The sequence below is a fragment of the Microplitis mediator genome, chromosome 11 (assembly GCF_029852145.1).
Source record: "Microplitis mediator isolate UGA2020A chromosome 11, iyMicMedi2.1, whole genome shotgun sequence".
Lineage (NCBI taxonomy): Eukaryota > Metazoa > Arthropoda > Insecta > Hymenoptera > Braconidae > Microplitis > Microplitis mediator.
The window spans coordinates 3,464,083-3,479,424 of NC_079979.1; the positions used below are offsets into that span (position 1 = coordinate 3,464,083).

The 15,342-nt window shown below is 32.7% G+C and overlaps 1 protein-coding gene across 1 annotated transcript; it reads left to right on the forward strand.

Moving 5' to 3' along the window:
- Window positions 1–496: 496 nt before the first annotated feature.
- LOC130677667 (keratin, type I cytoskeletal 9-like) lies at window positions 497–9,291 on the forward strand. Its single transcript, XM_057484497.1, has 3 exons — window positions 497–653; window positions 8,371–8,520; window positions 8,603–9,291. The coding sequence occupies exons 1-3, from the start codon at window positions 605–607 to the stop codon at window positions 9,169–9,171; spliced, it is 768 nt and encodes a 255-aa protein (XP_057340480.1). The 5' UTR covers window positions 497–604; the 3' UTR covers window positions 9,172–9,291.
- Window positions 9,292–15,342: the final 6,051 nt, after the last annotated feature.

Genomic DNA, 15,342 nt, shown 5'->3' on the forward strand with positions numbered 1-15,342 from the left:
TTTTCTTTCATAAATTGAAAAAAATCGATTATTTAAGACCAGTTTGGAATCTAAGGCTGAAAATTGGTGTGCAAGTTACTTTAGATACGTACTAAAATATACCAAAAAATGAACGGAATCGAAGAGGATCAAGTCAAAAAATTGGTGATTTGGTGTGAAATGCCCCTTATTTTGAAAAAGTTTCAACTTTTTTCAATGAAATATCATAATTTCTTAGTCCCATGGCTAAGTTAGTAGTTCGTTATAATGATAATAGTTTTAAATTTAATTTCTCGAACACCAGATTTAATTGAGTAATGAGTCACGGATCTGATCAATTTATTAATTAACCTAGACCGTCGTAGCCCGAAAAGTTTTTATCATTGCGAAATATGCGTAAATGAATCGAACTACTGATACCTCAATGAGTGATAATGACCTTCTTGTAATTCGAAGAAACTCTTAGAAATAATAATACTCCCGTTCACTATGATTCATATGATAACTTCATAAATATACTTGTAATGATCATTCTAGTTTTAGTTCTATCCTATCTTTCAGACATCACGTTCGCTAGTTAAATTATTAATTCATTGGAATAATTATTACATTTGAATTTTTGAAAATGGATTATAAATTTTTTATTGGATTCATGGTTCTATTAATCATCTCAAGTAAGTGATCAAATTTTCAAAATTGATCAATTAGTAATAATCTTTATTGAACTAAAATTAGAGAATATAAAATTCTCGACTTTTTTTCGAGTTTATAGACTAGAACTTCAATTTATTGCTAATCAGAGAGTTACAAAGATTTTATTTGAATAAATTGGAATGGTTTCAGTAATTAGAAGCGATTCTCAACGAATATTTTCTCAAAAAATTATAACATACAATAAAAATCTGGTAAATGATTGAAAAAACATTCACGTTTTTTTTACGATTTAACTATCGGTATTTTCATTATATAGTATTATAACGCTGGACTATAAGTTTTAAATAATAATTTTTACAATAGACTATCGTAATTTTTATTTTATAATTTATACTACTACGAGAAAGAAAAAATCAGATACTATAGAGTGAATTATACAAGTTGTGTTAGTATAAATTACAAAACAACAATCGTAAAATAAATGGGTCACTAATGGAGAATTTCTTTCAATATAAAAGTATAATTACAAAAAAAAAAAAAAAAAAAAAAAAAAAAAAAAAGTTATTCTTTTAGAATCATTCATTCTATGACAATAATACTACTAAATTGTTTATAAAAATAAACTTCATGTCCGGATAAATAATTCCAAAACGAACTATATACTCTCAGAATCTTTAGTTTAATAAAAATTGAATAGTAATAATCATGCTGACACTACCAAATTATTATACTCCATAATTTATGTAGGTTTGTAATGAAAAAAGCACAGTTTTTTTTTTAATTTTTTATCCATAATTGTCCGAAAAATGTCATAAAGAATAATCTCTATTTCTGCACTACAGTGTAGATAAAGATGAACTGATTTATGAATATATATAGTTAAACCATAAATAATACAGACAAAGTAGATGTCACCATTTGTATATATATAATAGGGTGTGTCAAAAAAAATAGTATATTTTACACTTCGGCAGTAAAGTAAGAATTGTCTCAGATCTCATGTAATTATTGGCCGAGGCGAAGCTGAGGTCAACAAACATGTGATCTGAGGCTTTCTTATTTACTGCCCAAGGTGTTAATACTATTTTTCTCCTCGACGGAGGCGGAAACTTCGTTTCGCACAGCGGGAGAAAAGTTGACGCTTTTCGCCCGGAGGGGAGAAAAAGATTTTTTTTCTTTAGGTCTCATAGTCTCAGAAGTTTCCTTAGGACCTAAAAATAATCCTCCTAAAAAATCAGTTCAATGTCAAACTATATAGCTCGAAAATTGAGCTGGCGGTTTACAAGTTCATTTTCCCATTCAAAATACGCATAAAAAAATTATATTTTAGTTTTTCGAAGAAAAATCAAAGAAAATTTTTTTTTTTCCGATTTTGACTCTCATACCGTCATAGGAAAAACTCATTCGCTACAAGAATTTCACTAATAGCCATGCTCGTAACTACAATACAAATTTAGTTAAGAGCCTCCAAAGTTCGAAAAAAATTAATTTTTTTTTTATGTATAATTATTGTTTTTACATTATTGTTAATTGGTTGGTGGTATTTTTCGTTTTCTAAATTTAATTAGCAATCTTTTATAAAAAAACATATTTTATTGACTGATTGACACAGATAAAAAAAAGTTAATCGTCACGGTTTTAAATTATTTTATACCTTAAAAGCTCGTTAATTTTATTTTTCTTCCACTTTATGAGCATGCTAAAACAATAATGTCTTGCGGAAAAATAGTTTTTCTGTGAAAGATTGCAAATTAAAATTAAAAAAAAAGACCACCAATTAAATAACGATAAAGTAAAAACAATCATTGTACGTAAAAAAAAATTAATTTTTTTCGAACTTTGGAGGCTCGTAAATTTTTTTGTATTGTGGTTACGAACAATATCATGAATACATTTTCGAGCCTGCGAAAAGTTGTCGGCAAGACAACTTGTTGCCTAGGTCTACGAACCCCTATGAAAAAAATAGTTATTTTTGATACATATGCGCAATGGTAGGGATTCTGACGGTTTGAAGTGAGTTTAGGGCTATGGGCGCATTCTTATCAAGACCAAGTTAGTTATCCGGTCGAGCAAAGTGAGAGATATATACATATACATATAGGGGAGGGCTGGGCAAATCGGAGTACCCACAAAATTTTATAAAAATAATAATTCTTTTCTGAATGCTTTTTAAACATTCCAAAATCACTTTTGTGAATATATTAAGCGTAGTTTTGAATTTTTTTTGTTAGACTATTTCAAATATCGAGTGTCAGTCGGAAAATGTTAACGACTTTTGTTTTGTGGTAAAAACTATTGAAAATTTTCGTTTTCTTTCTCTATATAAAATAATCAAGTGATATATCATATTTCTTCATATAAATTACTTACAAAAAAATTTAATTTGATCAAATTCATATAAAATCCATACATTTTTATTTTTTTCACCTTTTTTAGGGGATATCCCATTTTTCTCGAAAATCTAAAAATTTTATTTTTTTCAACGGCAACTGAAAACTATCTATATACTTTGATTACTATCAGAAAAAATCGATTTAGCGTATTTGAGTCCTCGAAAACTTAGTATTTCCTTAAGGTCTCCGTTTTGCGCGGCCCTCCCCTATATAATAGGGTGGCCCTTAGCAGAGATGTTTTTGAATTTCTTTGCTCCCAGGGACTCAAATGGTTCCGAATAAATAAAAAAAATTCCCTGAAAATTTGAGCTCTTAATATTAACTCTAAGATAGTCCGCATTCCAACCAAAGTTTCTTTTGAAAATAACATGGGAAAAATTTCTTTCGTTCCTTAGAATTCTGTAACTTCGGGACAACTAATTCTAAAATAATAAGACATGTATGATTTATAGAGAACTCAACGCTCTTCAAAAAAGGTATCTTATGATTTTTCGCGAAATCTATTCGTTCAAAAGTTATTCGAGCTTAAACTTTAATTTTTATATGATTGTCAATACCCGGGAAAAAATGGTTTTATAAAATTTTATACTGAAAATGGCCTGGTAAAATTTTATAAGATTTTCTAAAGTTTTATAAAAATTTGTAAAATTTCATAGAATTATATGATTGTTATTGTTGTTGAAATTTAACCCATATTTTGCGTTACTATTTCCAAAAAGACACATTTTTATAAGCCCTTTGGGCTTTCGAAGTTTCTTAGAGCCCAAAGGGTGCATGACGGTTTTCTTCTTCAAAAGTCATTTTGGAGACTTATTTTAAAGCTCAAAATTGCAAAAAAATTGTTGAAAGCCAAAAGGGCATGCAATAAATGTCACGCGTTTTTTCTGGCTTTCGAATTATTGATTTTATATTTGAGCTTTAAAATATGTCTGTCGCACAATTGGCAATGAAAAAAGAATCATACGCTGTTTAGGCGTTAGGAAGTTTTTCTAAAGCCAAAAGAGCGAATGAAAATGTGCCCTTTTAGAATTAGTAAGGTGATATATTTAGATGTATGATAAAAAAACATAAATTCAATATAGGGATGGGGCAAGAAGCCCCCCCCCCCCCTGAAAATTCTATCAAAATAATTTTTTTTTGTTTTTCTCATTACCATTAATCCGATACATTTGCGCATTTTTAGCCCTACACACAATGCCTGGGGCAATTTTACGGTCAAAATATAAAAAATTTGACATACTTTTCCATTTTTCTTCTGATTCTTTATGCCTGGGGCAAATTCGGTCACTAAAATTATTCGAAAATAATAACTTTTTTTTTAATTGATAAATATTTCAATTCGATTAACTTTGACAGTATTCACAAATATACTCATGAGAATAATATTCATCTATACATCCACAGGAGTTAAACCAGTTATTAAACCATTTCTTACAATTTTTACATTGCATTTGCCATTTCTTAGATTCCGAAAAAAATACATTGCAATAAAGACAGTCACAATCATCAATTTTAACTTTTGAACAATTATTCTGATGTGTTACTTTGTTTTCTTCTTGCTGAATTCCGGTGTTTTCTGCTCTATTTTGGCGGCAATTTTGAATTCAAATTAAATTGTATTGCAATAGTTGTAAAAAAATCATTACAATCAACTTTTCATTTAGTAAGAGTGGGGGACCGCTTTATTACACCTTCAAATTTTTTTTTTCGATTGATATAAAAGCAAAAATAATTGTCAAGTGAAAGAAATCCATTCTGAACGTTGAAAACAATTTAAAAGCACAAACAAAAAAAAATATGTTTTAATTATTTTTTGGAGAGGAGCCTTCTTGCTCCAGAAAAAAAAAATGTTTTTTCAGTTTCGGCGAAATGTCCATGAATTCGTTCAAAATAGGACAAAAGGAAAGTGATTTGATGGTTAAAAGCTACAAACAGTAATAACTGGCATTGGGGGGCCTTCTTGCAACACCCTCCCGTATGGAAATTCATATAATCAAAAATATAGTTAAATAGGCCATATTTTCTGGTACTTTAAATGTATTTTTTTACCATGCATCGTTTTTTCATATGGGAAAAATTAAAAACCAATAATAATTCAGAAAATTAGATTAATCGTTATTTGATTAATCTTCTTCATCAATATCATTTGAATCAATCGACCGATTTCAATGCCCAATGCGACATTCCACAAACTTTTCATATTGTTTTTGTCCGTTTTTTATGGATTATTTAGGTGGTGCGAAAATTGAATATAATTGAGAGAACATCTTAAAAGTAATTTTTTTTAAATTGTTATCAATTTATACAGTATTTGATTGACGAAATAAATACTTTCCTTATCTGTTAGTTTTGATAACCTTATTCGACTGCAGTTAGTCGCGATAGTAACGATCGATCTACATAAAATGTATGTTTGAACATAACTTTGTATAAATTCCAAGCTTATATTAAGTTCAGAAGGTTATCATATTGCAATACCGCGAGGAAATGACGCAAGTACTGATATTGCTATAAGCAACATTGACCTTCTGTGACGATGAAATTATCTAATGACATTTTTTTATAATTTACTTTTTCGATTTTTAATTGTAATTTGTTGAATAGACAGAAAAAAATAATTTTTTGGCGCAAAATAAATTTTACTCGCCATAAAAAAATTTTCACTTGCCCTTAGCAACTTTTTGCATTGTGAATTACAAACACAAATTTTCTAGGGGTGAGAAAAAATTTTCTTAAACAAAAACAATTTGTTGCATGAATAAATTTTTTCTAGATCGAAGGTAACGTTTGTTTCGATTTCATAATATAAAATTTCCCTTGCGTCGGGAAACCCATTTTTATGTATATGTTTCTATGAGATGAGATATAATTCAATGATAATTATTACTTGTAATAATTTGTATTTGTAAAAGTATTTGACAATTTTAATTTTCTAGCTTTCCGCTAAGAAAATCAATGATTTTCAAAAAATTCGGGAAGTTATCGTTTTCATCCTGGTTTTCGAAAATCGAGTTTTCATCAGATGTTGGCGTTTTAAGGTCCTAATAAGCTAGTCTGACTATTTTCAGAATGATGTTCGAGTGTCTGTGTGTATGTAAGTATGTATGTATGTATGTTTGTGTGTATGTATGTATGTGTGTGTGTGTGTGCGTGTGTATGTGTGTGAACGGCTTTTAACTTTTTAACTAATGAATCGATTTGGAAGATTAAGGCAGCAATCGAAAGAGCTTGTTGGCCATCAACTTTCCTGAAAACTTCAGATCATTCGATAAGTAGACTCGAAAATATTTGTTAGTTACGAAAATTTTTTTTTTTCTTTGTTTTACTTTTTTGAAAACTGTCAAATTGATCAATTTCAAAATCTAATCATCTCTTGAACTTGATAACAGCTTTCTGTTACTGCTAAAAGTGTCTCAATCCGGTAATTCGCTCAAGAGATTTCGTCAACGAAAAATTAAAAAAAATCTTTTTAACTTCGCACTCAGGAAATTGAAAATTAAAAACAATGGGAAGTTATTAGTTTCGGTCCGATTCTCGAAAATTGAATTTTCAATAGATCTTAACGTTTTGAGGTTCTAAGAAGCTCTTCTGACTAATTTCAAGATGATCTCAGAGTGTATGTATGTGTGTGTGTGTGTGTGTGTTCGTATGCACGCACGTATATATAAACATTCTGTAACTTCAGAATGGATGTACTGATTATGATTTTCAAGGTGGCATTCGGCGCGACTTTTTAATTCCTACAAGCTTTGGAAAATTGAGCTTGATCGGTACGGTGCGTTCGCAAATATTCCGAAAATAAAATTTTTTAAATAATATATTACACACCTAGGGAAATAAATAAGAAAGCCTCAGATCACATGTTTGATGACCTTGGCTTCGCCTCGGCCAACAATTACATGTGATCTGAGGCTTTCTTATTTACTTCCCAAGGCGTGTATACTATTTTTCTCCTTGATCGAGGCGGGAAGCGGCAACTTCTGCACAGCGGGACGAAAGTTGACGCTTTTCGCCTGGATGCGAGAAAAAATGTTTTTCTTGTAAAACTTTTAATGTGCTCAATAGATTGATTCCAACATCTACTAAACTCTAAAACTTTAATAGCCAAATTGAATCCCAGCTCACCCATAAAAATCGGTTCATTCGTTCAAGAGAATTCGTTGTCGAACGAATTAAGAATAGTATAAACACGCCTCGGGAAGGAAAGTAAGAAATGTCTCAGATCACATGTAATTGTTGGCCGAGGCGAATCCGAGGTCAACAAACATGTGATTTGAGGCTTTCTTATTTACTTCCCGAGGAGTGTATGCTATTTTTCTCTCGACGGAGGTGGAAAGCGGCAACTTCGTTTTGCAAAGCGGGACTCTTTGGGCAGTAAATAAGAAAGCTTCAGATCACATGTTTGTCCCAAAAGGGGTTTTGGTGTCTTCTAGAGGGGGCCAGTCCAAGTACGTGCCACCCTCTTCGTGAGTTTTGGGACTATTACTCAACCACAACAGTTACCACTTGATATGCCATTGTGCTTCTATCGTAAATGTGGGTTCTGAGTTGAGGAAGCCAATCAGCGCCACTGCGCGGGTGAGAACAACCACGCTGATTATCTAAATAACCAGGTGGATACAAGCCCGTAAACTATATTAATCACTAGTTCAAACGACTCGGTACATTCTCTCAAGAAATTCTTAGTTGGAACAAAATATACTGTCACACGTAAAGGGCAGTAGACTTAATCGCTTGACGCGATTAGCTGTATCCAAACGCGCAGAGTACGTGATCCAACCGAATCTAGTTTGACGCCAGAAATCATTTTTTACAGTGTATTAGTATGGTAAATTCAGTGGCACCTACTTAACGTTCGATATAATTTCATCGAATCATAATATTATTCATTTATAGCACTTTAAATTGAGATGAAGACCACTGGGTTTGCTGCAAGTACAGCGTTCGAGCATGAAGTGACTCTGAAAAAACGAAACCCGATATCTTATGCAATCCTGCAGCAACTCTGACCTAATATTATTTTATTGTACGTTTGTAGGTTAAGAGCTACTGCAGACTGTTCCTACAATTTTCTGTCTTGTAAGTCTTTTTGAAAAATTTTAAGCAATGTTAGATGAGATCTGCAGTAAGTTAACTTACGAAATACACCTCCTATAAGTCTTATTTAAATCGTCTGCAAAAAAATGCTAAAGGACATTCGTTAAGTAACTTGTTTAAAACAATGCTACTAAGGTCTTGGCTTCGTAATTGAGTTGTACAAAACGGAATGGTTTTGATGGGAAAATACTTATGCTTTGTTGATTTCTACTATCATGAACTTTTCTGATTACTAATGTGATTTCAGCTGAAATTTCTGAGGGAAAAGGGCGTGGTGGAGGTCACGGCCATAGTGGTGGTCACGGCCATGGTGGTGGTCATGGCCATGGTGGTGGTCACAGTTCTTCCGGTTCATCACACTCGGGATCATCCGATTCAGGGTCATCCAGTTCATTAGGTAATGATTATCATTTTCATAGTTTTTTTTTTCGTGATTATAATTCAATACAATGGATTATTAAATAATTTTGGTTCTTCAGGATCATCTGGATACTCTGGATCTTCACATTCATCAGGAGGATCAGATTCATTCGGATCGTCACATTCATTAGGAGGATCAGATTCATATGGAGGATCAGATTTATCTGGATCTGGAATCTCTCATTATGGATCATCTGGGTACTCTGGATCTGATGGAGATTCTGGATCTTTTGGATACTCTGGGCGTGGAAATTTCAACCATCACAGACACCACGACAATGATGATCACTACTCATCAGGTTCAATTGACTATACAACTGAACCTCCTTATGAGTCTACTGATGAATTTAAAAGAATGAAGGAACATAGTGATAGGATGGCTGCTGAGTTAGATGAATACTTTAGGAAGTATTCTCCGAATAAACAGGCTACCAACAATAACGACTACACAACGACAACAACCGAAGTTCCTAAGGTGACGAATGACGATCCTGACTTCATGAAATCGATAGCCAGTGATATGGCAAAAACTCTCAAGTCAATCAAAGAATCACTGAAGCCTTTGGGTATGGATGTGAACTTTGATGATGCTGAAAGAATAAATAATGAATATCTAAGGGGAAACTAACTTTAAGTAAATAAATACAAGTAGTTGAATGTCGAAACGAATATTCTAGAATTAATGTAACATAGATAAAGACGGCAGAAAAATTAAAATACTAATACAGTAAAATCTCTATAATTCTAACACTCCTGACCAGGACCATATTTTAATGCTAACAAATCCTGTCACTCTCACAATACCAATGTTTGTGTCTTATTTACGCTGGACTGTACAGCGAAATGCGTAATGGAGGGGAATGAAATGGGACACATTTTCAAGGTAGGATTTAGTCGTGTATAATGATACAGGTGCACGTAGGGAGATTTGAATTGCCCACCACTAAGCTTTTTTTCAAAGTCAGGGAAAGAGTAACACTACGAAGAGTCACATTACTGAGATTTTGCTGTAATAACATTAATTGAAACAGATTTTGTCATACTTTTATTCAATCTCACTGTCTGCTATGGAGTATAAAGTATGAAATCATCTGTAGTTTTATAATAAAGTATTTTGCTTACACATATTCCTGAATTATTTAAATTCATGAAATGAAAATCTTTCCGGAGTTTTATGAAAGATAAGTATGGAGAATTTTTTTGAAAAATCAATAAGATAATGTTTCAAAGATTCAGTTCATTCGATACAGATCAACGACATCGATTCATTTATTTCTGAGTAAGATATTATATTTTGATCAATGTAAATTGCGTTAAACAATTTTTCCTATCTTTTATATTACTAAAAAATAGATAGTTGGCATATGAAATAATTATTGTAATATGATTCAGATTAAATATGTGGTTGGATATCTATTCAAAACTGACTTCGCACTATATAACTTTACACTGTTTTTTACAAATTAATTGATCGGTATAATATGAATTTTGAATTGAACAATTATGATTACAAACAATATAGTTGGTAGGTATGAGAATAAGATAGGTGTATGAACAAAGGTGTAGAATCAAATGTAGGTATACGAATAAATTAGGTGTATGAACAAAAATACGTGACCAGCTCTCTCGAGTGGTAATTCTCTACTGACTCTCTCAAGCAATTTTGTTAAGTTACTTCAAGTTCGGAAAAAGGGCTTTTTTCGTTGGGAGAAAAAATCGGCTTATGATTGGTGAAAAACCTCATGACGTGGAGTAGTAGGTAGGCACTAGTGGAGGTATAAGGTAATTGCAAAGTTTAGAAAAAATGGTACGGTCAAAGGTGAAACGGATGGGTGCTAAGAGGTAAGAGGCGAAGAAAGTATGAATATTTTTAAGTTAGTAATTCTTTACCAGATGTCCGAGGACCTTCTATCTTTAAGTGCATTTATGGAGGGCCATAAAGCACTCGAAGAAATTTGTTATTTCAAAAATATAGGGATTAAAGTAATAAAAAATGCGTATTAAAACGTTTTGGAAGGATGAAGCAAGAACGAAGCAAGGATAAAAAAAAAGGTCGAGGCCTTGAAGTAACAATAACGTGCAAGAGTTTTAAAATACATATTGAACAAAAATTTAAAACACATTAAAATCTAAAATAAAATTGTAGTCTCAAACATACTCCCCGGGTTGAGAGACTAGCGATCAACTAACACCACTAATATAAAATAAAACCTTGGATAAAGAATAAATTATAAAGCCACTATAAGTCTCTATGCCGATTTTTGGCAATTTTTATGATCTGCAGTCTCAACAGGAAGTGGTGCAAGCCTCTTGACATTCCTGGTGATTTCTCCTGTGGATGTTTTCAATCGTACGACTCGGATGATACCATCTTCACCCGGACTGGCTTCGATGACACGTCCCAACCTCCATTGCATATAAGGTAGATTGTCATCTTGTATTATAACAATCTTACCCGGACTGATGTCATGGTCTCCGTCACGCCATTTGTGGCGTACGTTCAACTCACTGACGTATTCTTTACGCCAGCGCTCCCAAAAATCTTGTTTGACTTTCTGAATATGTTGCCACGACGATAGCCTGTTGACTGGTGTATCTGAAAAGTCATACTCCGGCAAACTCGATAAAGTATCGCCAATGAGGAAATGGGCAGGAGTTAATACAGAAGGATCATTAGGATCAGCCGAAAGAGGAGTTAAGGGTCGTGAATTAAGTATAATCTCGATCTCAATGACTAAAGTATAAAATTGCTCAAACGTAAAAACGGAAACACCGATCACCCTTCTTAAATGATGCTTGAAAGATTTGACAGCAGCTTCCCAAAGACCACCAAAATGTGGAGACAAAGGAGGATTAAAATGCCACTGTATATTTTTATTTGCAAGAAAGTCATGAACTTTATTGGCGTGCGCATCAGATTTTAAAAATTCATATAACTCCTTTAACTCATTGTTCGCCCCAACGAAGTTCGTACCGTTGTCGGAGAAAATATTGGCGCATCGTCCTCTCCTTGATATGAATCTTTTCAGAGCGGCGAGAAATGCTTCAGCTGTTAAGTCCCAAACGACTTCCAGATGCACGGCTTTAGTAACGAAACAGACAAAGATAGACCCGTAAACCTTTACAGTCCCTCTATTTCTATAGTTATTTTCTTTTACCTGAAAGGGACCACAGTAATCCACTCCCATATTGGTAAAAGGTCGGCATTCGTCAATACGTGCCTTGGGTAAGCGACCCATAGGATATTTTACTATGATAGGTCTCGCGCGTGCACACACAACGCACGCGCGGACTACCTGACGGACCTGGTTTCGGCCGTCTATCAACCAATAGATCTGTCTTACTGCGTATAGTGTAGTTTGTACCCCTGCATGTAAATTATATACATGCTCTTGTTGTATTATGAGCTTGGTAACATGTAGTGACTTCGGCAAAATAATAGGATGTTTTTTCGAATAATTATATGCCGAGTTGTGCAATCTGCCACCCACTCTTATAAGACAATCTTCCGAGAGTATGGGACTTAGCGAAGCGAGAGAACTTTTACCCGATACCGACTCGCTCCTTCTCAATTGTTTGAATTCCTCCTTGAATATTACTCGCTGCGTCAATAAAATAATTCTCTGGGTTGCAGCTCGCAATTCTTCGACTGTCAGAAATTTATTCTTACTTCTCTCTATCAAATTAGCAAAGGATGAGAAACGAAGTAATCAAGCAACCATACGAGTAAGCTAGCATAGGGACGAGTATTTTTCAAATAAACTCAAATCAATCGGTGTTGACAGAAGACATTTGGGTTGCCGGACCTCAGGTACCTTTTCAGGTATAGACCACAGTTGTATAGGCCATCTCTCTTCTCCATCTGATAGCCAGCCGGGACCCTTCTTCCACAAGGTAGAATTTTTAAACTCCTTCGGTAAGTTCTATTCTTTGAGCACCCGTAACAACCTTTCGATCGAATGAGACCTCGTTCAGCGCAGGTAGTTGACTAACAAAGTCTTGCCATTGAGTATCCAACGCTGCAGGTAGTCTTTCATCCCAATCTAGCTGCAACTTCCATAATTCTTGGATAAGCAATTTTGCATTTACAATGACCGAATTGAGAAGACCCAGGGGATCGGAAATTTTTGCGACTTCTGAAAAAATTGTTCTTTTTGTGAGGCTTCCCAGCACAATAGGCTTGACGGTATAAACTATGGTATCCGATGTGGAATTCCAATGGACTCCTAAAGTCTTGAGTGTCGCGGAGTCAATTTTCGGACAATTTTTTTTTTTTCTCTTTTACCTTACATTTACTGAATAACTAACGCAAAAATGAAAGAAAATCCGAAAAAAATTGATTTTTTAATTTCGATAACGATTACACAAAACTTGTTCCTTTAATAGTTTGGTGAAACTTTGAGCAATCGGACAGGACAAACGGTTCAATGGATCAATCTAAAAATTTCCAGGGTTTTTGAGGGTACATTAAGCTGTAAAATTATCTGGCAACATTATTTTTTTTATCAATATGCGCAGAGTAGCGATGAGTCGACTAAAAAACCAGAAAATCGCCATTTTTTAAGGGTTTTTCAAATGAATATCAAGGATGAAAAAAAATTTTTTTTTTCAAAAATCAAAAATGGAGCTTGTAGGAAATTTAATCAAGTTTCTTAAACTGCCCTTTGAATTACTGTGCGGCCATTATTTGCTGAGATATCAATAATCAAAGACAAAAGGATCCTTTTTCATTTAAAGGCTGATATCTCAGTAGCAAATTGACGTACAGAGAAACAAAAAAGGCAAATTGTAGCTGAATAAATTTCCTAAGCGAGTCATGAATTCGTTTTTTTGAAAAAATTTTTCCCGGCCCCGTAGACCTTAAAAACAAAACCAAAAAATTTAGAAAAATTTTGTCTCGACCTTTTCCTTATGATTCCGCAAAAACCGTGACTCGTAAAACTATTTTGCTGAAAGATCTTCAAACTAGAGATTTCAAGCTTCAATTTTCTTTTTTTGTTTTTTCGATACGATCATTTTTCACGAAAATACAGCTTCCATAAATCACTAAAAAATTTATAAAATTTTCTTGTTCCTTTAATTTTTTGGATAAGTGTATATATATATATATATATATATATATATGTATATATATATATATATATATATATATATATATATATATATATATATATATATATATATATATATATATATATATATATATATATACAATATAACGCGCCTTGTCATCACGATAGCACCCGCAATTCTTAACAGATCTTAATGAAATTTTATACACTTATTTATTGGACGATTACCTTGATTAAGTTCGAAGATGAGCCCAATCGGTCAATTAGTTTGGAAGTTGTGGGTGTTTGAAATTTTTTTTGATTTCCATAAAAATGAATTTTCTGGCTTTATCCTAAAATAACTTTTAAACCGAAAATGATAACTCAATTCTGTAAAAAGTATCTCAAAATTTGAACGATTAGCTTTAATTTTCACTGTAATACTTGTTTTTTTAAGGATCTTGTCTAACAATTTGATGATATCGAAAATTTCACAATAAATTAAAAAAGCTTATTTTTGCAGCTGACCCTTCTAATAACTTTGAAATGATATGGCATACCTCAATTCCTTGAAATTCATGTTGTAGCTTTAGATAAGTATCTTATTTGATATAATAATCATCGTTTTTTATTATTTATTAAATAATTTATTTTATGCCATATCGTTTCGAAGTTATTAGAAATAACATTTAAAATTGTTTACACTACCGTATCGTATTTTTAATTCAGTACTTTATTTTTTATGAAGTTCACCAAATTTTTGTATCTAAATGAGAAATCTACCTCTCCATTCCGGGTTAGGCCGGATGGCTCTTTTTTTTTTATTTTATATCAACAATATCTTTAGAAATATTGAACCAATTTTGACTCTCAAAAAGGCATTTGACGCAGTTTCTAAACCACTGTCGTTTATAACCGGTGGTCAAGTCGCTGGGCTAGCTCTTGTCCTGGCCTAAGGTTACTTATAATCACTTAAATCAATTAATCTCCCGAGCTCGGGGGGACTTATCTCGTTCCCGTAAAATGTCTAACTCGTCAATTATAAAAGGAAAGGACCTGGTGGCTTATTGAGTAGAAGATTTTGGTGATACATTATCTTAACGGAAAATATTTTATTTATTTAACCAAATACCCATTCTACAATATAAAAGTAACTTCAATTCAGTTAATTTGAAACAAATTTGTAGCAACTAAGCATTAAAATAAATTGTACGTGGAAGGAGACCAAGTAGGGGAGAGGAGGGCAGAGTGAGCCCCTTAAGGAAAATAATTATAATATCATTCATTTTTTTTACGCGTTTACTTCTTTGTAGACCCTTGATACTTATTATCACTTCAGTATGTTGCGTCTATTAAAATTGAAAAATCGAAAATTAGGGACAAAGTGGGCCTTCCAAAAAATTTCGGATTTGATATTTTTTAATCTTTACACGTGTGACATTTGCAAATAACTATAAGAAAATTGTATATTTATAATATAAAAGTTATTTTAATAGTCCGCTGCGATATAAATTTAAAGCGTAATTTTATTATCTTTAACTTTCTTAATAAATTGTTGTTTGGGTGAGAACTAAAAATATTTGTTTTATAAATTTATTCGAGTTTAATAATAAATTGTATTGTTGCTTGATTATAATGAATGTGGAGTGAACTCAGATTTGTAGCTTTTCGAAGTGGACTGTATGCGTAACTCGGGTGTTGATGAATACTCGGCGTGATGATAAGCACAGCGACAGATCTGATGATGC